The 24,287-nt window shown below is 37.3% G+C and overlaps 1 protein-coding gene across 7 annotated transcripts in view; it reads left to right on the top strand.

Moving 5' to 3' along the window:
- Gprk2 (G protein-coupled receptor kinase 2) overlaps nt 1-23,077 on the top strand; it is a 270,691-nt gene extending 247,614 nt beyond the window's left edge. For 3 of the 7 annotated variants that reach the window (XM_067085351.1, XM_067085347.1, XM_067085348.1), the window contains exons 13-14: nt 12,701-12,826; nt 18,776-21,536. In XM_067085351.1, coding sequence (XP_066941452.1) covers nt 12,701-12,826; nt 18,776-18,787 — 138 coding nt within the window. In that variant the 3' untranslated portion in view covers nt 18,788-21,536. Of the gene's footprint in view, nt 1-12,700; nt 12,847-18,775 lie in introns of all 7 variants that reach the window. The other 4 variants (XM_067085350.1, XM_067085349.1, XM_067085345.1 and 1 more) reach the window with 2 other exon arrangements.
- Nucleotides 23,078-24,287: the final 1,210 nt, after the last annotated feature.

Here is a 24,287-nt window from a genome sequence, read left to right as displayed (position 1 = left end):
ACGCGGAAGTAGAGTCCGACCTGAGCTAATGTAAGCATGCGTAAAACTTGTCGATTTTATGTAGAGATTTAGACGCACAGATCCAGGATCACTTCCTTGCTGATCGGAGTCTTTTTGGGAACAGGAATAGCCCTCTGCCTTAAATTTTAGGTGCCTTGCTTTCTTATTGCTCGCTTGTTGATAATTCTTTTACATAACTTGTAGGATTGATGTGGGTGGCTGGTAAAATCTGTTTGGTGAGGATTTCGATTCAGCTCCACCCTCAGTCCCTGGACACAATGCTGTGTGCCCAAGGGCTGAAGGTCCATTGGTCCGAACTAAATACAGGCGCATCGCCTACCTGTGTCTTCTCAGTGGAGAGGGAGCGGGTTTGTTCCTCTACCACGCCCCTCTCCCCTTGGGGTGGTGTTAAACTTTCCTCCAGGGGCCTGCCCCTTCCTCCCTTGCCACTTATTGAGGCCGTGAAAATCCACGGCCTTCATATGTAGGGGCTGTATGCTGCGGAGATACATAGAGGGCTCAGCTGGTTGAACCAAAACATACTGTTGCTGGGACTAGAGGTAGATGGCTGGGCCACTGTCGACCGGACGGGCTTGAACCATCGCCCGATGAGCCCTTATGTCTCCTGAACCTTTTTCCTCCTTTCGCTCAGTCAGTTTATTTTCCGGGGTCTTGCGCTATAAGTGGGAATTTCAACAGCGAAGACTCTGGATTGGCCCGCGCTTCGACATGACGGATGTAACCTCCCTTCAGGAAGAGGTTAGTCCTCAGATTGAACTTTTTAATGAGCTTGTTAGGCCTCGTATGATTGTAGCGCCAGCAAAAATAAATTTTCTACATTCCAGCCCAGCTACAACAAACTCATGCAAGTCTAACTGGAAGGTCGCCAGGAAAGACTTAGCCAGACCTGGAAAAAGGGTTCGGCCCGAGCCGAGACGGCAGAAGCCTCCAGTAAGACAGCCTGGAGCCTGGCGGACCGGGCTAACTTAGTCCGGTCTCAAACTCCGCTTTAACAATGATTCCGCAGTTTAGGAGTTGCTCGCAACCGCGGAAGCTAAAGAGGGTCCAGCTTGTTCACAGGAAAGTGGACGAAGGCCCACCAGAACTCTCTACTCCTGGGAATACCAGGAAGTAGGGTCTGTTTCAATTGAGGAAAGGGATTCTATCGAAGCATGCTCGGGTCGTGGGCTGTATAAATTTTAGTTCATACAAGGAGTGGGAAGATCTTCACCTAGGGTGAACATCGTGGAAATTGCCCTTGGAAAGGGGTCAATTTTAGGTTCACACCGTTGTTCGTGAGAGTGCGAGGAGCCGACTGGGCTTGGTCTCTAGGGATGATGACAGTTTCCTCAGGCCTTGTTCGACCGAATCCAGGCTCCTTCGGTAAGCCTCACGGTTGTGATAAGGGGGGCAAGAGATCGGGGAAGAACCTAACTTCTCCAACCGCCTCGTGCCCAGACCATTTGAGCGTGTTTTCTGCTATCATGTTGATGGCCCGGAGTGCGAATCGCCAAGGGGTTTCTCCGATACATCAAACGCATGGAGGTCCGCAGTCGATAGAGTACCGCGGTTCGGCTTAGGTTGGCGAGCCAAACCTCTTCCAGTACATTGTCATAAGTGGCAAACTTTTCTGGAGATCTTTCATGAATCTCGAAGTTCAGATCCTTCGTGAACTGTTTGTACAGTTCAGTGGCCAGGCTTAAAGGCCAAAAGAGGCTGGGGAGGAGGGCTTGATTTTGTCATTTCTTACTCGCGCTCTTGCCGGAGGAGCTAGACTTCATTTCCCGGGAGGTTACCGGTTCTGGGACCTAGTTTTCGACGGGGAAGGGCACGTTTCTTAGAAGTCGAGGACTTATAGCCCTTCGCTTTTTCCATGAAGTCTTCAACTTGGGATAGTAGACGAGCTCCTCATCACCCAAAGAGGAAAAGACTACAAAACCTGAAAAAGATGATACAGATGAAGCAGGAGTTAAAAGAAAGAGGGGCCCGCCCAACATCCTCACTTACCTCTCCACTACCACCTGGTCCTGCTCCGTATTCATAGGTTCCAAATCGAGATTTAGTGCGCAATGATCCTCCGAGACCTCGTATGCACATAATGTCCACTTGAGGTGGCAGTTGGCCTGAACACGGATCTGCTGGATAATAGGGGCAGGCAAGTTCTTCTGAACTGCCGCGCCAATTGCACTGCAAAGTAGAACTTCAACCTGGCGTCGAGGACGTAGGGCTTCCCCGACGGAACATTTCTGCCGAACCCAGCCACCCAGGCCCGGAGGGATTCCAAGGCAGACTTCTTGGAATTTTCATCCGCCTGCAAGGAAACCTGTGGTTAGTCAGGAATGCAAAGACCGACGGAGAATATAAACAACGAACAGATGAGGAGCATGGACCGAGGAAAGAAGACTTTCACTTACCGACTGCCTTGATGGTTGAGGAGAGAGCTAAGCAAACCTCACAGCCATCAAAAGCAAACAACTGTAAGGTCGGGCCCAGCCGACCGCACAACCCGTGGTCCGCACACTACGGCCTCAGAGGGGTTGTTGGAAGGGAGGCGGTACACCTGCTCCGCACCAACAGTCTGTAAAGATAACAGCACATGAACTCACACTCTAAGTTAAAATAAATGCAAGGCCGGAAACTTCAACTACAACCGAATACTCCGGTAGAAGAACGACAATTAAATTGGGCCATTGTTAAATTTATCGAGCGGAAGCTTGCTGATTCACACTCGAGGACTCGGGAATGAAGGAACGAAACCAGGAACCACCCATAAGGGGCTGCCAGAAAATAACGCATGGAGCCCCCAGGTGTGGGACCGAATCACGTGATATGGTGAAACAAAATAATAATAATAATAATAACAATAAACAAAATTAACGATGATGGTAACCTCCGAGGACCGAGGAGTTCGTATGCTAGCGCGACATAGAATCATTCACACCTATTCCCCGCCGAGAAGCGAATGGGTAAAGGATCAATGTCTATAAGACACGGCGGGCTAAACCTAAACCCAAACTTCTCGGGAGCTCACGGGGGAGACGAGGTGAGACAGGATCCGAACACTCGGGCAACCGAACCACTCCACCCCACCACAGCGGTTGGGATCGCCATGGGAGGGAGCGAATCCTCTACCAATAGGAGAAGTCCCTGACTGGAGAAAACGCCATCTAGCGCCACCTCGCGACCAGTCGCAAGGCTGAGGGGGGTAGGAGGAGTAGGCTACCGAAGGGGAGAGGAGACAAGGAACATGACACTCCGCCAATCGCAACCTTCCTTCCCAATGAACTTGGAAGGGAAGCCACCTCCAGGGAGCTACACAGCCCAAAGCCTAACATCTCCTAGGCGTAGTTCTAATAAAACCAAACCTAGCATAGGTTAGGGGAGGGGAGAGAGGTGAAAAGGAGAGGAGTAACCAACAGGGAGAGAAATTTTGTGCCGAGCCAACAGGGAACTAGGTAGGATACAAGATATGACTAGCCAAGAGGAACACGCCCAAAGAACTCGATTCCGAAATTGGGGGAAGAGGACTAAGGGGGCCCACTTGACCCTAAACGGACTCCTGGGAGGAACAGCAACAAAACTCCCTCAACCTGATCTCCGCACCCAAGGCTAGGGATGGAGCCCACACTACAACCATCATACAAAAACAATAGAATAAAAATACGATCACAGGAAGTGTAGCCTACCTCGAGAGTATTCAAAATATTTTATAAGGTTCATCAGAGGCAAACTACACAACCAAAAACAAAAAACAAATAAAACTAAAAACATTAAACTTAAAATAAGAGCACCATCTTCAAGAATAACATAATAGCCTATGAGACTAAATGAAAAGGAACCCGACTTGGTGGGGAAATGATGGAGTAATCCCTAAGAGAGGCCGACAGGCCAAAAAGGCAAAACAAAAACTAAAGTTGAGGAGCCACCGCATCGGAACCACCAGGAAGGAATTCATGGGCTAAAATCTAAATATATATAGCGACTGGGAGAAACTCCGACCAAAGAATGAAGGAGTCGTCACACAACATGGTTGATAGGACGCCATGGCGCCATAAGATCCAAATATTTATGAAAATACGAGACCAAACAGCCATAATAGATCAAAACCCCACAAGAAGATGGTACTTAATTTAGAGATGGAAAAGGTGCTCAAGTCATCAGAGATGAAGAAAAATAAACCAAAAATAGGACGAGCACACAAAAGCAGCAGTTTAACGACACGTGCTAGGAAATGGAATAGTAGGTGGCGCTGGTGTCGCTGGCCCTGGTGGGTGTTGAGGGAGCTGTAACGGCTCACCTCTCTTTACTGGTTTTGATAAGGAGATCTTTCGAGTATATTTCCGTACAGTGGTGTTTCACTCACCTCTTCATTATACCGAATGCCTTCTAAAGATCGCATCGACTGGGGTAGTAAACCCAGCTTCCTGAAAGGGTTTTTCTCTGGGTATATCTAGCATTGTTATACCTAGAAATTGATGCTGTAATGGAATTTCACTGGCTGACACGGGACTGAACTCAGAAAATATAGAAATATGTTAGATCCCATCCCATGTAGGGATTAAAGGAAACAAAGAGGCTAATAAAGCAGCTAAAGAAGCTGTCCATATGATAAGAGCAGATAAAAACACCCCTGTTAATGACTATATAGCATGTAAGAAAACAAGTACTGTATTAAAAATAAATGGCAGAATTTATGGAATGAAAGATCTGAAAATAACAATTTAAAGCTGATGAAACCTAGTGTTGGAAAATGGAGTTCATTATATTAATTAAAGAGACATACACTGGTATTTCTGACACATCCCCAATTATGCCATTCTCGTCTAATACACAGACACCTAATGAATAATCCACATGGTCCTGCTCCTGAATGCTCTAACGGCGCCTGATTAAAGACACGAAGCATTTGGTACCAAGTTATTGTAACATAATTGTTGGTTTTTAGTGCACTAAAAATAATATTTAGTGATTGTAAGCAAAGATACTTTTTCCCTTTTTTAATATTTCTTCATGTTATATGTTTTATGCTTTATCTTTTGAAGAAAATTTTTTTATACATATATGTGGTGTGTTTGCTATTGCCTTAATTTTTGCTTTATATTTTTTGATATTTTATTTTTTGCAGAGTATATTTCTGTGCCTTTGTATCCACATTTTTATATGATTGATTTATCTGCCTTATTTTGTTTAACACTTGGAAATTAAAATTTCGTTACTTAACAATTTAAATTTTACTTGAATAATTTTTTGATTAATACATTAATTTCTGATTTAATTTTGACTGATGATTATTTCAGATTTAATCCAATTTTGTTTTGTTTTCAAGTAATAATAATTTCCCTGAGACTGTTAATGTCATGTATAATCTTTGAATTTAAAAATAAATTTTTGTATTTAAAATTACTACCTCAGAGTTTCATTTGTAATAAAAGCTGACAGCAACTTAGCATTCTCATCTAAGGGAATTTGATAGTATCCCTTCAACAAGTCTATCTTGGAGAAAAATTTGGCTTGCCCAACATTATCAAGTAACTGATCTATAAGAGGCAAGGGATAATTGTCAGCCACACTGATGGAATTCAGTTTCCTATAATCAGTACACATCCTAGACGAGCCATCCGGTTTCTTCACTAACACACATGGAAAACTGTAGTGACTTGAACTGGGTTCTGCTAATCCATGCTGTAACAAATATTCAACTTCATTCCTCAAAACATCTCGATGATAAGATGATAGGCGATAAACTCTCTGTTTGAATGGTCTGCCATCTTCTTGGATCTTGATCTCATGCTTGATCAGATCAGTACGCCTAGGTACATCTGCAAATAGTTCTGTGAAGCTTCTAATCACTTCACACAACTCACCACCTTGCTCAACACTCAGATGTTTCAGTTTATCCTCCAAATTTTCCAAAATTGAAGAATTATTCATCGTGCTTTCAGCTCCCAATTCATATCCATCGTCGTCTTCTGTAGTTGAAGGTGTCTGGGTTATTGACAGTTTCCATTTTAGCTTCTGAGAAGTAAGGTTTTAAGAGGTTTACATGTATCTTCCTTTTTCGCCTTCGTCTTTCTGGTGTTTCAATTACATAGGTTCTATCACTTAACCTCTCAATCATACATCCATCCATCCATCCTCTCAATTATCTTGTAAGGATCTTGAAACTTGTTGGAAAGGGGAAATCTCTTGACAGGTAAAAACACTAACACTTGTTGACCAACACTAAAACTTCTTAGCTTAGTCTTCTTATCATATCTCCTTTTCATTTTGTCTTGACTCAGTTTCAGATTTTCTAAAGAGAATTTCCTAATCTCTTCCAATCTTTTCCTCAAGTTCTTTACACACTCTCCTTGGTCTTCCACTTGATTTTCTTCCCAATTTTCTGCAAAAATTTTCAACAGTCCTCTCACTTCTCTACCAAAAATCATCTCGTTAGGTGAACAACCCATGCTTTCTTGATAAGCATTCCTAATTTCAAATAACATCAATTGTACACCAACATCCCAGTCTCTACCTGACTCAGAACAATACTTAGTCAGCATACTTTTCAATGTCTGGTGAAACCTTTCCAAGGCTCCTTGAGTCTCGGTGATATGCCATGGACAACTGTTGTTTCACTCCTAACAAGTTCATCACACCCTGAAACAGTTTGGAAGTAAAATTGGTTCCTCTATCACTTTGTACAATCTCTGGTATCCCAAACTTTGAGAAAAACTCCACTAGTTTCTCAGCAATTATCTTGGCAGATATGTTTCTAACAGGGATTGCCTCAGGATATCTTGTCACAGGACACATCAATGTTAACAGATACTCATGACCCTTCTTCGTCTTCAGCAGTGGTCCAACCATATCTATAATCACCTTGCTAAAGGGTTCTCCTCTAACTTCTATAGGTTGCAGGGGGGCTATCTGAATGGTTTCATTTGGCTTTCCAGCTATCTGGCAGGTATGACACTCCCGACAGAACTTGCTAACATCTTTGTGAAGTCCAGGCCAGAAAAAGTATTTCATGGTCTTCTCCACAGTCTTTATGTTTCCCATATGTCCAGACTCATGAGCTACTGCTACCACTTGCTTCCTCAGTGGACATGGGATCAAAATTTGATGATATTCGCCCCATTCAGCATCTCCTGGTATATCTGCAGGTCTATGCTTCCTCATCAGCAAACCTTCCTTCAGATAATAACAGGTAGAAGTTTGTTGCATCTCTTCTTGATCATCAGCTCTGAAAAACAACTCAGCTAAGGATACATCCTTCTTCTGCAGTTCCATTAGCTGCTCTCTGGTCACCTGACCAACTTCAAGGGTTGAGCTCTCAATATCTGCTAACTCAGCTATTGTAGTTTCACTGTTATCTTCAGGAACATCTTGACTACTCAGTCTCTTCAGGTACAACAGCTTCTTCCTGGGAACCTCTTCTTGGTCAGTATTAGGGGAAACATCATTTCCCTGGAACAACTCTTCTAAGTTCAAAGATCCTTCACTAGATCCTTCTTGAGTGGGTAAATCCTCAGTCTCTTCACTTACAGGCATAGTCCTCTTCATACTCCTAGTTGTCACACAGCTAGGAAACAGGTGGGGGTTATTCTTTTCCAAATCTACCGTAGGACTAATCCTCAATGGTTTATCTGTCACTATAGGACAAGGAACAAATGGCACACTACCAACTTCATTCCCTAACAGAACATGTACACCTTCAACAGCCAGTGAGTCCTTTACAGCAAAATCAACATCTGTCACTAATTCACATGACAGGTGTAAGCGGCATATAGGAGTTACCTCTTCTCCTCCTATACCCTTCAAAATAACAGAATCTCCTGTAAGATTCTCCTCCAATGGTGGGTGAGCACCACGGACTACCACACTATGGTTGCTCCCCCTATCACGTAACACCTTGACTGGTACCTGCACACTTCCTCCTGGAGTTGTCAGCGTACCCTCATAGATATATGGCTTAAAAGCCTCCAAATTGCTCAGGCACTCACTGCTTGAAGTTACATTTCCACTGCTAGCCAAACACTCAGCTTGTTGAGTCTCAGTCTTCACTGGAGTTTGACTCCTCCCCACATTGCTCTTTGTAGTCTGTTTCACCTGGTCACTTCTTACTACTTGACCAACTGGTTTGGACTGCCAGTGTGTATGATGACACTCCTAACTGAAGTGTCCTGCTCTTCCACACTTGTAGCAGACAACACCAGGCTTCTGTAATTGCCTTGCAACATTATTATATGAGGATTTTACATTAGCTTGCTGAGGGATATTACCCTGCATTGACTTGGTATTACCACTTGTATGATTCCCATTAAATATGCTCCTGAAATTTGGATGAGACCTAAAACCTGTGCATTGATTCTGGTACTTGACATTATAGTTCCTTCTGCTGTTATAATGATATTATAATCTTCACTAAGTGTAGCAGCTTTGTCAAGTTTATTCACCTCTCTCTCTCTCAAATAGGCTCTTATGTGTTCAGGAATTCCCCTAAGATATTGTTCAAGAACAACTAATTCTTCAAGATCTTCAAATGTTTTAACCTTAGCAGCCTCCAACCATCGTTTAAAACATCATCTTACTTTGTAGGCATAATCCAAGAAAGTTATCTGGTCATCCTTTCTCAAAGATCTGAATCTTTCATTATAATATTCAGGGGTCATCTGGTAAACTTGTAGCACATTGTGTTTAAGTACCTTGTACTCTTTACACTGATCAGCTGATAAGGCTAAATAGGCACTCCTTCCTTTACCAGTGAGAACACTCTGTGACAAGACCGACCATTTATCCTCTGGCCACCCCATACCTGCAGCCACTTTTTCAAAGTGATCAAAAAACTCATCTGGGGCTTCTTCTGTAAACTTTGGAATTATTTTCTGCACTCTTACTACATCAAATACAGGGTTTGAATCACCTTGAGTAGGGTTAGATGGTGTTACGGGGAAGTCAGCTGTAGCTTTCAACCTTTCCATCTCTCTCAGGTACCTAGCTATTTCTCTTTCTTCCTCTGCTATTTTTCTTAATTCTTCAGCAGCTTTCTCTTCTTCTCTTTCTTTTCTTTCTCGTTTTTCTCTGTCTTCTCTTTCTCTTTCTCTTTCTGCCTGCATTTTCAGCTTAATCAAATTTCCTTCTGCTTCTAGACGTCTAAGCTCTGCTTCTGCACCACTTTTCTCATTCTTTTGCCCATGTTTATCTAAGTTCTGCTTCAGCTGCGTTCAACAACTCTTGTGCCTCTCCTAGCTCTTCATCTATTTTACCAGTCCATCAGTGCTTGGATTGCAATGAATTTTATTTGTGCCTTTACCATGTTGGCAGACACCTGACCACCACATGCTACTGCTATCTCACTCCACTGTGCTTTAGTCAGAGTGATTTCAGATAACTCTTGGATGGAGGGGTTTGCTAAAAACTCCTGAACCTGAACGTCGAATAGAGCCATCTCTCTCAGTTACCCAACTAACAATTCAATATAACAACAATTCAACACAATAAAATGCAAAAAACAATTATATGGTCACTCTCCTCATAAAATAAAAGAACTATATGGTCACTCTCCTAATAAAATATGTCCCTAACACCACCAGTATAAACCAGAGTGATATTTGTGATCTGTTTTCCCGGGGTCTAGGGCACCATTTGTATATGTGATGAAGTGTCCAGTGTCTGTTCTTCAAATCAAACCTGATATCTAAGTGCTTGATATTTGATTACCAAACTTACCATTTATTCGACAATTAAAGTTACCTCACAACAGCCAGACACCTGAGCCCTCATCACACCTACAAAATGACTGATTTCTCTAAAGGCAACAGTGATCCCTTATAAAACTTATCAATCATGAAAGAAAGCAGATTAAGTTCGTTAAACAGGTGTGAGGTAAAATCTAAGGGTATCACTCCAGTAACATTATAAAAGTTCAAGTATTTCTATTTATTTCATTTCCCTGGCTCGAGCTCACTTCAGTTACTTAAAGGAAAACATCTCACTTACCACTCTATCTCTAATTCAAATCAAAATTACTGGTGGGTCAACAAATGAAACTCAGAGATAGTAATTTTAAATACAAAAATTTATTTTTAAATTCAAAGATTATACATGACATTAACCCTTTAACGCCGACTGGACATATTTTACGTCGACAAAAGTTGTCTGTCGGGTGCCAATTGGATGTAAAATACGTCGACTACAAAAAGTTTTTTTAAATATTCGCGGAAAAATACCTATAGACCTCGTTTGCGAAAAATTTTAAATCGCTCCTTGAGGGATGCTGGGAGTTCACTGATCACGCTGTTGTTTTGTTTACAAGCTTGAACCAGCTGCGCATGCGCGAATTTCTTTCTTATCCCAAAAGAAAGCATCAGCTAACTCTGCTGAAAATCTCAGAATTTTTTAGTCACTTTGTCGTAATTTTTGCACCATTTTCTATTAGCCTTTACATAAAGTTTTATATATGAAAATGTGTGCCATTACATGTAGAATACAACAAAAAATAACTCATGGTTGTAGCTTTTATCAATTTTGACATATTTTCATATAAATCATGATAAGTGCCAAAATTTCAACCTTCGGTCAACTTTGACTCGACCGAAATGGTCGAAAAATGCAGTTGTGAGCTAAAACTCTTACATTCTAGTAATATTCAATCATTCACCTTCATTTTGCAAGAAACGAGAAGTCTCTAGCACAGTATTTCGATTTATGGTGAATTTTTGAAAAAACTTTTTACTTACGTCCGCACTAACTCTGCTGAAAATCTTGTAAGAGCCTGACACCATCTCTTCCAAACACGTGTGTGTTCGTCGTCCATCGTAGTGGACAAGACAGCAAGAGCATCTCGTTTTCTTTCTCCAAAGGAACGCGATTTCAACCCTACAATATTTCCGTCTGTTTCTCCCTAAACATTGTTGTCTTGATATATGTACAATCACCACTACTTGCATTGCCATGCAAGCATTCTAATCATGTACTCATAATGTTCCAACGAATCTTCTGTATCAAACTGTGTGTATGTTTATGTCTGTGAAGATGCCAAACGTCTCGCCACTCCGATGGACGACAAACACACGAACACACACACCTCAGAAATTCTTTAGTCACTCTGTCGTAATTTTTGCACAGTTTTCTATTAGACGTTACATAAAGTTTTATAAATGAAAATGTGTGCAGTTTCATGTAGAATACAACAAAAAATAAGTCATGGTTGTAGCTTTTATCAATTTTGACATATTTTCATATAAATCACGATAAGTGCCAAAATTTCAACCTTTGGTCAACTCTGACTCGACCGAAATGGTCGAAAATGCAATTGTAAGCTAAAACTCTTACATTCTAGTAATATTCAATCATTCACCTTCATTTTCAACAAATTAGAAGTCTCTAGCACAGTATTTCGATTTATGATGACTTTTTGAAAAAACTTTTTCCTTACATCTGCGCGTGCTAACTCTGCTGAAAATCTCAGAAATTCTTTAGTCACTTTGTTGTAATTTTTGCACCATTTTCTATTAGCCGTTACATAAAGTTTTATATATGAAAATGTGTGCAATTTCATGTAGAATACAATAAAAAATAACTCATGGTTGTAGCTTTTATCAGTTTGGAAATATTTTCATATAAATCATGATGTGCCAAAATGTCAACCTTTGGTCAACTTTGACTTGACTGGAATGGTCGAAAAATGTAATTGTAAGCTAAAACTCTTACATTCTTGTAATATTCAATTCATTTTGTAACAAGCTGGAAGTCTCTTGCACAATATTTCGATTTATGGTGAATTTTTGTAAAAAACTTTTTCCTTACGTCCGCGCCCGCTAACTCTGCTGAAAGTCTCAGAAATTCTTTAGTCACTTTGTCGTAATTTTTGCACCATTCTATGTTGGCCGTTACATAAAGTTTTATATATCAAAATGTGCACAATTTCATGTACAATACAGCAACAAATAACTCATGGTTGTAGCTTTTATCAGTTTTGAAATATATTCATACAAATCACGATAAATAGAAAAAATTCGACCTTTGGTCAATTTCAACTCTACCGAAATGGTTGAAAACTGCAATTGTAAGCTAAAACTCTTACATTCTAGTAATATTCAATCATTTACCTTCATTTTGCAACAAACGAGAAGTCTCTAGCACAATATTTCGATTTATGGTGAGGTTTTGAAAAAACCTTTTTTACGTCCGCGCGTTACAAATTCATGCATCATTTTGTGATAATATTTTCTCTGTGTTTCTTTGATTGTTTTACAATTTGTTATATACCAAAATCCTCGCAATTTAGTGTACAATACAACAAAAAAAACTCATTAGCTTCAACCGTTTTGCTCACAGTGCGGTTTGTATACAATTTTATATGAAATTTTTTTTTCTCAGTCATATATTCCAATATTTATATATGATATTTTTTTTCATTTCTGATGGTTGCATGCTAAACTTTGGGCAATGACAAAAAAAGGAGCCAAAAATGAACTCTTAATCTTGAAAACTAAGCGTGCCGTGATTTTTTAAAAAAACTTTCTTTCCGCTTCAGCGCTAACTCTCAAACCCCGCCGGCATACGGGAGACACTTTTGTAAATAGAGGCTTGGACTTTTAAGGGTTAATTAGCCTCAGCAAGATCATACATGTTCACTTTCCAAATTTCCGAATTGTTTGATAGTTTTAGAAACTTCTTTATAATCATAATATATCTGCATTTTTCTTTTCCATAGATGATAGAAACCAAGTGTTTTGAAGAGCTCAATCAATTTGGTCCCTACAACACAGTACCTAATGACCTCAGATTGGACCTACCTCCCCCTGAGGACAGCAAGGGTTGCTTCCCATTCGGACGACGGGTATGTCCACAATGCATATAGTTAGTACCAGGTTTGGTTCGTTCAACTTTCCATTTCTTGATATTAAAAGTGAACATGTTAATGCTTAATACATCATAGAATCTTTTTAGTAGCCATGCAGAACCTGAACATATGCTTATAGCAGTTTTGTACACATGCTTTTTATAATGAAAATACATTTAGTTAGTTATTGGAATGGGTACTACTCTTTGAATATAGTAATACCACATGTTGTACTGTGACCTTGCTTGTAATTTTAGAGATGCTGCGCTTAATTTCTGTTGCAAGAAATTAGATATAGTGTTTGGCAGCCTTTACATTCAAAGAGGATGCAGGTGGTCATTGATATTTTTCCTTGACCAATGGCATACTGTACTGCTGGATATTTATAGAACAAGAGTTTGCTCTAATTGTATGAGGTTCTTATTGATCTTTTTCATTATGAAATGAGTTATGGTTGCAAAAATGAGAGATGTTGAACTTGAACTTGGTGAACATACAAAATGAGTATTCTTGTCCTAATTGGCATTAAAAATTGATAAAGCATGGAAAATATGCTAGAATGCTTTTTTTATTTTTATACAGAATGCATTATTTTAGTGACATCTAATTAACTATGTATCACTTTTTCCTTCAAGCTAGTATAAATGCAGAAGCTTAGACCTAATTTTAATGCTCAGTACTTTAATAGTTATTATATTGCCAGCAGTTAGAAGTATGTATTAGTGATTTATGTTTTTAAAGAAAAACATGAAATATATTAATAAGCAGTATTGCATTTTAAGTGCCAGAAAACACAAGAAAAATGGGTGGATATTACTATAATTCATTTTATTTTTCCTTAGCATTGAAGAAAAATCATCCTTTCTGATATGTATGTTGTGCAGGTAGCCAAAGGCAAGGGGTTTTTATCACCATTCGTTTTTACAAAAGTGAGGAGGAAAAATAACATTGGCTTTGGGGGGTTTTGCATGTATGTAAGTGTAATTTTAAGACAATGCGTTTTAGAACATGGAAATCTACCGATGGTGCTGTTTTAGAGTTTAGAGAAGCAAAAAACAATGCAGGACATAGAGTAATTATAAGAAGGCTTAGAAGAACTAAGGGTAATTGTGTCTGGTGGGGTGGCATGTGCATGAGCACAAATGTGTTTAATCTGGAGGTTATTTACTTGAAACTGTTAGTACCAGGAGAGAGTTAATTGCAAAATATTTAAGGAACAACTGAGCATGAAAATGGTTTGTGAGAGGATGAGGAGTGTATGATTTAAGTAAGTTTGATCTAATTCACTTTTAGTAAATAATCATTTGTAACATCAGGATTTTATTTTTTTAATTAAGGAAAGACTGAGGAAGGGAAGTTAAACAGGAAAACGTTTCATCTTTACTCGAAGTTTTAATGTTTTACCAAAATTTATTGAAGTATTTCCTTCCAAAACTTTCTTTACATGCCAACAAAAGATTCATTACTTTATTTTTTACACAAAAAATAAAATCAAGTTTATTTATTTAGGCATTGGTTCTGACTAGAAAATAATTCTAGTGTGCACTTGAAACATAAAGGTTAAATAAAAACATCAAACTTGACATGTAATTGAAGCATAATTTACCTTGATAGAACAGAATAGAATTTTAGAAATTAAAGAAAAAAATTTTTATGAAATTAGAGTTTCTTATTTCTTTGTACAATTCTCCTGTCTTAGGTGTCCTGGTCCTCATTATCATAACTATCAGCAATGTTTGCCACTTTTTCTGCACTTCCTCAGTTGTCAGAGTACAAGTACCTGTAAAGAAAAATTTCAGCAACTGACATTGTTATAGTCACTGAACTTAAATGCCAGGAGGGGTGGATTTTCCTTAAAACTCCATAATGACTAGGGCAAGTTAGGAAAATTTTCCACTAGTATACATAGTTCACAGTTCAGTTAATCTCAAGGTTCAGGGTGTGGAAAGTTAGGTGAGAGCATTTGTTGGAGGTGTATACAATAAAACAAAATCAGTATATTGTACATTGAAAGTATTAGTGTACATTGCAAGCATAACCACCTACATTATATTTCAAAACTGATAGCTGAATTTTTCAGAATATGCAAATGCATTTACATACCTGATACTTCCATTCAGAGCTGCCCAGGTTTCTTTTATATGTAATTTCAGTATTGCTATTAGACCCCTCATCTCAATGGTACCATGTTTGCATTTAGCTCTCCATTCTTTACCAGAATGATGGGATTCTTTCAAAAGACTACCATGTTGTGGTCTATGACATCTTTGCTTTCTGACAGTCAGGCTATTACTGAGTGGTAAAGAGCCAAACTACTACATAGTCGCCCAGTTGGAAAATGTCATAACATGATATTTTTAGGATAGGAAGATGTGCAACACTGGCCAGTGGCTGGCTGGCAACAGCAGACATAATCGTAGGACAGGCTCAAACATGTGGCTTAAAACCAGGTTTGATATGAGTATGTATTGCGATAAGAAATATTCCAAAATGTAAATTATTATGTAAAGAATGTAAAAACCATATTTTGAAAGATCAGTCACCTTTGAGATCAAAGTGATTGTGGTTTAGTGAATTTAATGTAAAAACAGGTTATGAACCCAGAAGTGGCAATGTTTGTTAACCCTTCCAGCATGGCAAAGCTGGCAGGAAAAAGCCACCCCAGTACAGCAGCTTTAAGATAGTCCCAAGAGATATCAATAACAACCAAGTACAGTACAGCAGTAGCTCCAAACTTGGGGTCAAGGCTGGGATTTGGTCATAAGTGGAAGGGGTTCAGTTTGCAGTGTATATTATACAAATTTTTTTTATATATACACTCCAACCTCTTAAATCTGAGAACCTTGGGGTCAGGCCACTGCCAGACTACAGAAAATCCCGGAATACAGAATACAACCCTAAAAAATGAAGCCCCTATGTAAACATAGGCTTGTCAGCTAATTCCACATACAAATAGCCTAGTTGCCAGCTTAGCCCACTATTTGACTAAGTTCTGAGTCTGACACCACTTTTTATCATTTTATTACTCTTATATTATCACTTCATCATTTTATAGCTTTATAATGTATAATTTTTTTAAAATAGTGTACTTTAACACATTTAGCATACATTCCTGAGTTAGCCTAACCGTAAGTCAACTATTTGACTTTTCTCAGACTAATGAAATGACAAACATAAAGAATGAATTTCGGCGATCACTCAGTGTATTTGACACTTAACTGTCAAAAAGCAAACAAATCACTCCACCATCTGTTGAGGAAAAAGAACACTAAACATTCACTAACGGGAGGCAAAGGATAGAAACATTTTCTAGCATAGATAAAGATTTATGCTTTTGCTTCTTACCTCTACCATCATCTGATCTCATGGGTGGCATATCAAATGGGTAAATATACAGCTATATCAAATGGGTAAATATACAGCTCTATAAAAGAAATGATCAAAACCATATCACTCATAAGTAAGGAATTCGTGCATTGCCAAATGTCTGATTGTTTTGATTAAAAGTTTTGACTTGGTAGAGCCTTCTCAAGTGGAATCTTTAAAAAAAATATTTATTCATTTAAAGTTAATATTGAAAACAAACTTGTCTTCAAACATTTTCATTACAAACAATTACTTTCATAAAAACAAAAGAGATATGGTATAATTTTTGCTGTCGGGAAGTTGTAAACAGCATGTGGCACCACCCTCATGGCTGCTTAACAAACTAATGGTGGCTGATTCAAAATTGAGCTGAACCATGGGAGTTCCTGGACCACAGAATGCCAGTTTTAAGAGGTTCGACTGTACCTTTTAAAGGGTTTCATAGGTGGAAATATGCAGTTTCAGAAGAATCGTGTTCATGAAAATGTACTTGGTAAAGAGGATGGGGAGGAAGCTAAGTTTGAATTGTATAGTGTAGATGATAATATATAAATTTTGTGGAAATATATCTTGTAAAGGATTTCATTGGTAAAACTGTGCTGTTTAAGAAGAATCATGTTCATGAATGTACTTGGAAAGGAGAATGGGGAAGAATCTTTAGTAGGTTGTTAATGCAGAGATATCAAAGATGGAGGTGGTATGTGCAAGTGATGAGATTAGAATTGGTTAACTTGAAATTAGCAGGATGGCAACTTGGGGAAAGATTAAGAAAGTTGTGGAGAAGGGAATAGATGAGAACGTGGACTTCATGGAAATAAAATAGTGAGTAAGGTGGAAGAGATTGAAGACAATTGTCATTGAAGTTGATGTTCATTATTTGTTTCACAGTAAACCCAAAACTTATATAGTCCATATTCATGGTCAGCAAATCATTTAAAACAATACGGTCATTGAGAAGAAGACATAAGATGGTAGTTATCACACTGTATATGATATGACAGTCACCAGCAGTTACCCTAGTTTGGATGTATGTGTCTGCAGTAGCAAACACTATGTTCGTCATTGGACCAGTGCTTCTTTCCAGTTGTCTGTGTGCGCTGTTTTGCTTACGCTTTAAAATGATTGGTGTACTTCCCCATTGTTTAGAGTTATCAGCCATCATTCTTGAACTACAAATTATGCAATCAGTATCAAGAAGAGCAGCACTCTCATTTAATAATTTTGCAAGAATTTAAGTATGGCTCTCCTGTTGTTCTGAGAAATATAAAAATGTTTGAGTATATTGATAATTATGTTTTCATTGTTTGTATTTATGCTTTTGATAAGTTTTATATTGGAGGTTAACCTGCATCTGTCACTCAGCCCTTTATTTGGCTTTCCTATTCTGAGTGCCAAACTACCTAAGTGGTTCAATTAAAAGTATCCCAGGAATATAATGCTGTTTTTATTAGTGAATGATTTCTTGTCAGTGACATCACTACTCACTTGGCTAAAAGTTCTGTGTAATTGTACATCATTCTGTGTTGTTATATTTTATTTATCTTATACACATCAGAGATTTGGTAAAAACTTAACTATAAAGAAGGACAAAACACAGACTTTGAAATGTCTTTTATGTGAACAGAATGTAGTGAAAAATTATAACATATTAGTGTATAAGTAAAAATAATGAATCTACATATAGTCGAATCATAGTAACACAGACACCACTCATTTATTTATATATTAGTCAACACAGAAGGGTTAACCAATTAGCAGATGGTACAGTGGCTCCTCAGTATGTGAATTTAATTCATTCCAAATTCCAATATATATATATATATATATATATATATATATATATATATATATATATATATATATATATATATATATATATATTCAGTGCCTTATCTGGACATGGGGCTGGTTTTATTGAAGCAGCTGAGGTTATACTGTTTTGTCATCTTCTTTTTTTTAATTTAGTCTGACAAGTAGTTTCTCTGAATTTCTTGTACTCCTGAGATGATCTATAAAACTTTTTCACTTTGAATGCATGGCAAAGTGTAGCACTGTTGATCTTTATTAAAAAACAATTGCCAGTCACAATTAGGTCACATATGGTTAACCAATTATTCATTAATGGTATCTTGCAGTACTTTATCAAATGTTTTATCATTTGACATACATACATTACTATATTTTGTAAATTAGTGAATATCATTCTTTAATGTCTGAAAGATGGATTTCCAAGTAGTTAATTTACTTAAGCTTAATTCTTTCAAACCTGATCTATGAGATGTCTGTTTTGAGCTCAAGTGCTCTGATTAATCAAAGGAAGCATATGCAATGGGGATAAAGTTGGAATGGAAGAGGGTAAAATACATTACTAAAAATTGCCGTTGCAGTGCTTGTTTTAGTATACTCATTTTCAATTAAGCTTTACTAAAGAGATGGTCTGGTTAGGGACATTGAGCATCAGGTCTTGTATGCTAACTGATTGAGTAATCGTTTTAGAATTTTAAGTGCAATTTTAGTTTGAAGTAAATTAAGTACTATTGTGTGACTGTAGTTTCCTCCATTTTTCTCTCTGAAATGTAGCGGCGGAGGTAGCTAGAATGTGGTGGTGGTGGGACCATGTGAGAAAATCATCCTCATCCAGGGCACAGTCATCATCTCACTTTTGCTGTTCGCTGTCGAACATCTCAAGTTTTAAATCAAGCATCAGAACTTCTACAAGTGTGTTCTTTTGAGCATCTTGTGAAGCTCAGCATCATTTATTAGCTCACATTCAAGTCAGCCATATGTCAGTCAATGAGAAAAGGAATCAGTAGAAGAAGAGGAAGCACGGGCATCACCTATTTTTATTTGTATGTCCTTTTTTGTGCCAAGTGTTTTAGAGAAGTTTATTGTAAATGCAAACAAACTACATTTTCAGAGCCTTATTCTAACAGCTATGATAATTTTACTTGAAATTGTAATACATTACTATTCAAGGCTGAATACTAATGGGACTAGTCTGTAGGTAGTGACATTGTAGTAAGTTATCATTTGTATAAGTCCCTTGTCAAGAAAAGTTATTTGTTGTCCTTTTCATTCATAATATTGTACTGTAGTTACATTCTGTAAATCATGAATTCATATTAATGCATTAGGTAAGTTTTGTGTTGGAAATCATATACCAAGAGGATCTATGATTTATGAAGCTAACAGACTAATATTTGCCAAAGCTTAGAATAAGTGTACCTTCATAAATCAGTTGTAGCTTTATCCAATGTAGTTCCACTGGTTGAAATTGACTTGTATTTAGAAAAAATTGCAGTAGTAGTAATTATGGTTCTGAAATGTAGTTTGAGATTGGTGTGAAGTGGTTTAGGGAGTAATTCACCATATTTTTTCTTTTTTATAATGATGTGGAATTAATGGTCAGTATTTACCTGTTATATTTGTCTTTTTTTATGGCATTGTATGTTGCCATATTATTTACCAAGGTGCAAGTTGACGTATGATCAACTTTATTTCCTTCCTATAGATTCTAGTACTGCAAAAGTAAGTCAAGTTTAGCTATTTGGGTTTGGGATAACCACGTGGCTGTCACCAAGTTTTGAAAGCCTGATTACCAGAGTGGGAAAGATGCTGGATTCAATTTGGTCAAAGTTTTCCTTTTTTCTCATACAGTATACTGTGCTGTATACATTTTCTCCCTCAATGAAGCTGATTGGAAAAATAGCGGTGGTTATGTTTCTCTGTGAGAATTACTTTTTAGTGTTTCAGTTTTGTCAGCATTTAGATTTGTATCATCAAAGGTTCATTGGATGTTGTTTATAGACTTAATTTTATTTTTAGTACTTATTAGTGATTATTATTAAGTATATACACTTAGTAAATAATTACTTATAAATATTTCCAACATAGCACAAGTCACCTTGTGAGAATGTGGGCACATTGGTAATAAAGGAGCTTTCAGTCATGTCATAGATAAAGACAAGTTCCCTGCAGGTCGGGTAGAACTTTTTATAAGACGCTGTGCGCTGCTCTGTGACCCAAAATGCTGATTGCTGTGTCGGTTGCACATTTATTGTACAGCTTTTTTCTTTATTTGTCTAAAGCCAGTTTAGTATGTTTCACCAAAATAACTATCACAGGAAAACTAAATTTAAAACGAACACAAAAAGCTTACTGGACAAGAATTACATAATAAAAAGCTGTAACTATGGTATGGTACTGTTAGTGCATTGGATGTTAAGTACTGTGCATTTACAGTGTGAGAAATGAGAGATTTCTGAGGCATCATATGAAATTTGTCTGCCAGCTGTTTAGGAAGTTGTCTCTCATTTATATACTGTAACTGTAATGTCCTCCTGCCCATGTATGTGCAGCAAGATATGGGCATAAGTAGTTTAAATGCCATTAAAAACTGAAACAGTCCTCATGATGATAAGTATTTTAAATATTACAGAGATGGGATGTTATTACAAGTTGATCAATGTAAACTATAATTTCTTGAGTGTGATAATTAGATTTCTAAAGTACTTTATTACATAAATCCTAATCAATAAGAGCTGTTTGAAATTCAGTCATGTGTAACTGAAGAAGTATATGTTTATTGTTGACATATTAGAGAGCTTTCTAAGAAAATCTGTTTAAATTACAAGAAATCAAAATACTAGATTAGAACTTTGCCCCCAAGATTTTCTCTCTCATTTTTCTTAAAAATAAATGTCCTGTAAATGACAAATTGTATTCATTTTAAAAAATGATCCATTTTCAAGTTCAAGTTAATCATTTTCCATAATGATGATAGTGAAAGTTGTGAAATCAGTCTCTGTGATTGCTTCTTTGTATAAGGTTGTGTTTACTAAGAAACAGTTTCCAATCTGAATACCGTACTACTAGGCATCCATAGTGGTTGATTGATGGTGTGTTCTTAAATGAGGAATTAAAGTGGCTGAAGGTAAAATGAAAGAAGTTAGGCAGTCAAGTGAGAAAGGCCGGAAGAAACAGAATGAAAAGCACAAGGGAGAAAACAGAGCAGTTGATGCCAATGATACTGCAAATAATTGTCAGTCAGTCTGCAGTGCGTTTTGCAAGGCATACTGTAGGGTGTGCAGGGTTTATAAAAGAACAGAATGTTTTGGTTGTTTTCATTATAGAATTTTGTAAACCATCACTCAGTCTAGAGCTCAGCCTTTAACATAAGCTCTTCTACTTGTGATGGAAAATTTTAATGTTTCATTCCCCATAGTTTCATCACAGCTCTCATTGATTAGGATAACATGTAAAATCCAAATTCATCTTGGCTTTGCACAAGTTTGTTATGCTAAGGTGAAAAGGGAACTGATTGGCTGTTTCAGTTTTTAAAGGATAAGCAGGCTGTCGGAGTCTCTTCTGACTGCTAATAAAAATAAAAAAAACAACTTTATGCCCTTGATATGGCAACACTGCTTCTTAGACTAAGATTGTGAGACTGTGGACTGGAGAAAGAGTTCCCCATTTTAGAGATGAAATGCATGTATGATGATGAGAACAAGTGCACAGTCACTGCACATGGTAAGATACAACCCAACAGCATCTCTGAAAGTGTGTGTGTTATGTAGCAATCCAGATATTTTAAGTTAGATTAACAATTAACAAATTTCTGTTTTTACACATATATACATTATTTCCTTGCTGCCTTATAAGTAAGATTTAAAATAGAATCTTTTATATGGTTGGCTTTTTTTATATCAAGGAGTCTTGATTGACACCACAGTGTTGTGCTCTTTGATAAGTAAATTGTCTTGGATTAGATATTAATTTTGTTAACTAAAAGAACATATTGCACAGTAATTAGATATTTAGTTAAGTATGATATTTGTTCTTTGATTTATTACTTAAAGATATGAGATAATTAGTTGAATATGATATTTGGTGTATGGTTCATTATATTACTCTTTGGTTTGTTATTATACTGTATTTGAAGTGGATGTAAAACACTTTTAAGGTTACTTTTGTCATGATTCTCCTAGTTATTTCCTCACCTCACCTCTGCCACCTGCCATTTCAGCTAATTGTATACCAGGGAACTAAACATAGTTTATCTCCTATTAAATTTTTTGGTGAAATTTGTTTAGTGGTACATTAGTAGGAAATTCTGTAAGAAATTCCAGCATCTTCCCATACTAGATCATGGCTAACTTGCAGTTGAGACAATAAGATGGCTATTTGGATATCAACAAGTTTTAGTAGCTTGAACAAGTACAGGTAATATAGTTTTGGTGTACTAGTATCAATAGAATTGACATAATTTTAGAGTCATTTGAAAATCTGAAACTCCTAAAACAAAAAATATTGTAGGCTATCTCCTAAGTAGATATCATGGACAGTGTTGATAGATTATTTCGACTGCTTGTTTTGAGATGTGAATAGATGTTCATTTGACTCTAAAAGGAGCTTTTTTGTCAACATTTTTACATGCTTTAATTATTATTTTAGTGACTGCATGAAATGAAATTTGTGGACCATACAACTGAAGCCAGCACAGTTTAAGTGCGCATATTCCATTGAAATCTTTCTTGAAAGGCTCTTTCGCAGAGGGTGTTATATAAATATATGTCAGGACACACCAGACTGCCAGCTCGAGACTTTGTAGCCATTTAATCAGTATGATAGAAGTAAATTTCTTTTTATGTTTGTATGAACTCGCACACTATATGTTTTTATATTCTTTATAGTAAAGTGCATGTTTTGTTGTTCTCTGTAATTTCTTATGCGATCAAGTCTTCAGTAATCTCTGAATATCATATGTAATACTGTACTGTATTGTGATCATGCCTAACGGTTATACTGTCAGAGCAAAATTAAAATAGTTGTAAGATAAATTGTGCTCTGACAAGATATTCTTGAGACATGAAGTTCTAGTGATGGAATTTGGAAAGCTCAAATAATTGTGGTTGTAATAGTTGAACCTTTTCAAGTACATTACATGATTTTGGATCCTTGGAAATCTTTGCTCATAGTACAGTGTAGAAGAAAATATCAAGTTCTATTTTTCTGAGCCTTTTATTTTGTAAAGTTGAGTTTCTACACATCTTCTATTTGTCTGAGGTTCCTTCATGGAAAATAGAATTTTTGACATTGAAAAAACCTTTAATGTATTGATATTTATGTTTTTGTTGGGTGACTTATCTATTTTATTATTGTGTTGCCCTTTATTTTATGTTGTAGATTTATTTTTAAATCATTATTTTGTGTTAATTGTATGACAGAGTATTATGTAGTTTTGTAATAATGTTTGTGTCACAACTCACAAGTTGTCATATGGCAAAGTGCCAGAATAATATAAATATTCTTCAAAGTATTATATTTTTCCAGTTTTTATTTGTTGATATCTTAATGTTCCTCTAATTTTTTAACTGTTGGTACTGTAGTATTGTTACCTTTGTTTCCCATTCATTAAAATAAATGTATTTTGGTGTTGACTCATTTTCTTTAGATCTGTGAGATCGAGCAACAGATGTTTTCAGGTCTGGGATATATTGAAGTGGTGGTGAATCTTTGTTTCAAGTTGCCTCTGAAATACTCATGTGAATACTTTTTGGGGACCGAGTGTGCATTGATGACCATTGTAATCCATGGCATTGGGAAGTATAGATACAGTAGTGTTGTCTCTATTCACTGTGAACTTTTATTTTCCTTTTCCACATCTCTCTCTCTCTCTCTCTCTCTCTCTCTCTCTCTCTCTCTCTCTCTCTCTCTCTCTCTCTCTCTCTCTCTCTCTCTCTCTCTCTCTCTCTCTCTCTCTCTCTCTCTCTCTCTCTCTCTCTCTCACTATCATTTAAAGATGTTTTTACAGTCACCTAGCTAGTACAGGCAGTCCCCGATTCCTGGCGGCATTGGTTAATGGCATTTTGGTGTTATGTTGTTGGCTAATGATGTCGTTAACCAGATTTTCACCACCAGTAAGCAATTTTCAGCATTGGCAAGCAGTTCACTGGCATTGGTAAGCAGTTTATCAGTACCGATAACTGGTTAATGGCGCCATTGAGCGGTTTATTGGCACTTTCGGCATCATAAACGCCATTTATTACCATAATTATTGTGATGTTCTGGTTAATGATGATTTTCGGTTATC

This window comes from Macrobrachium rosenbergii, chromosome 42 (assembly GCF_040412425.1).
Source record: "Macrobrachium rosenbergii isolate ZJJX-2024 chromosome 42, ASM4041242v1, whole genome shotgun sequence".
Lineage (NCBI taxonomy): Eukaryota > Metazoa > Arthropoda > Malacostraca > Decapoda > Palaemonidae > Macrobrachium > Macrobrachium rosenbergii.
Note: the sequence above shows the minus strand (reverse complement) of the source record. Positions and strands in the feature narration are given on the sequence as shown.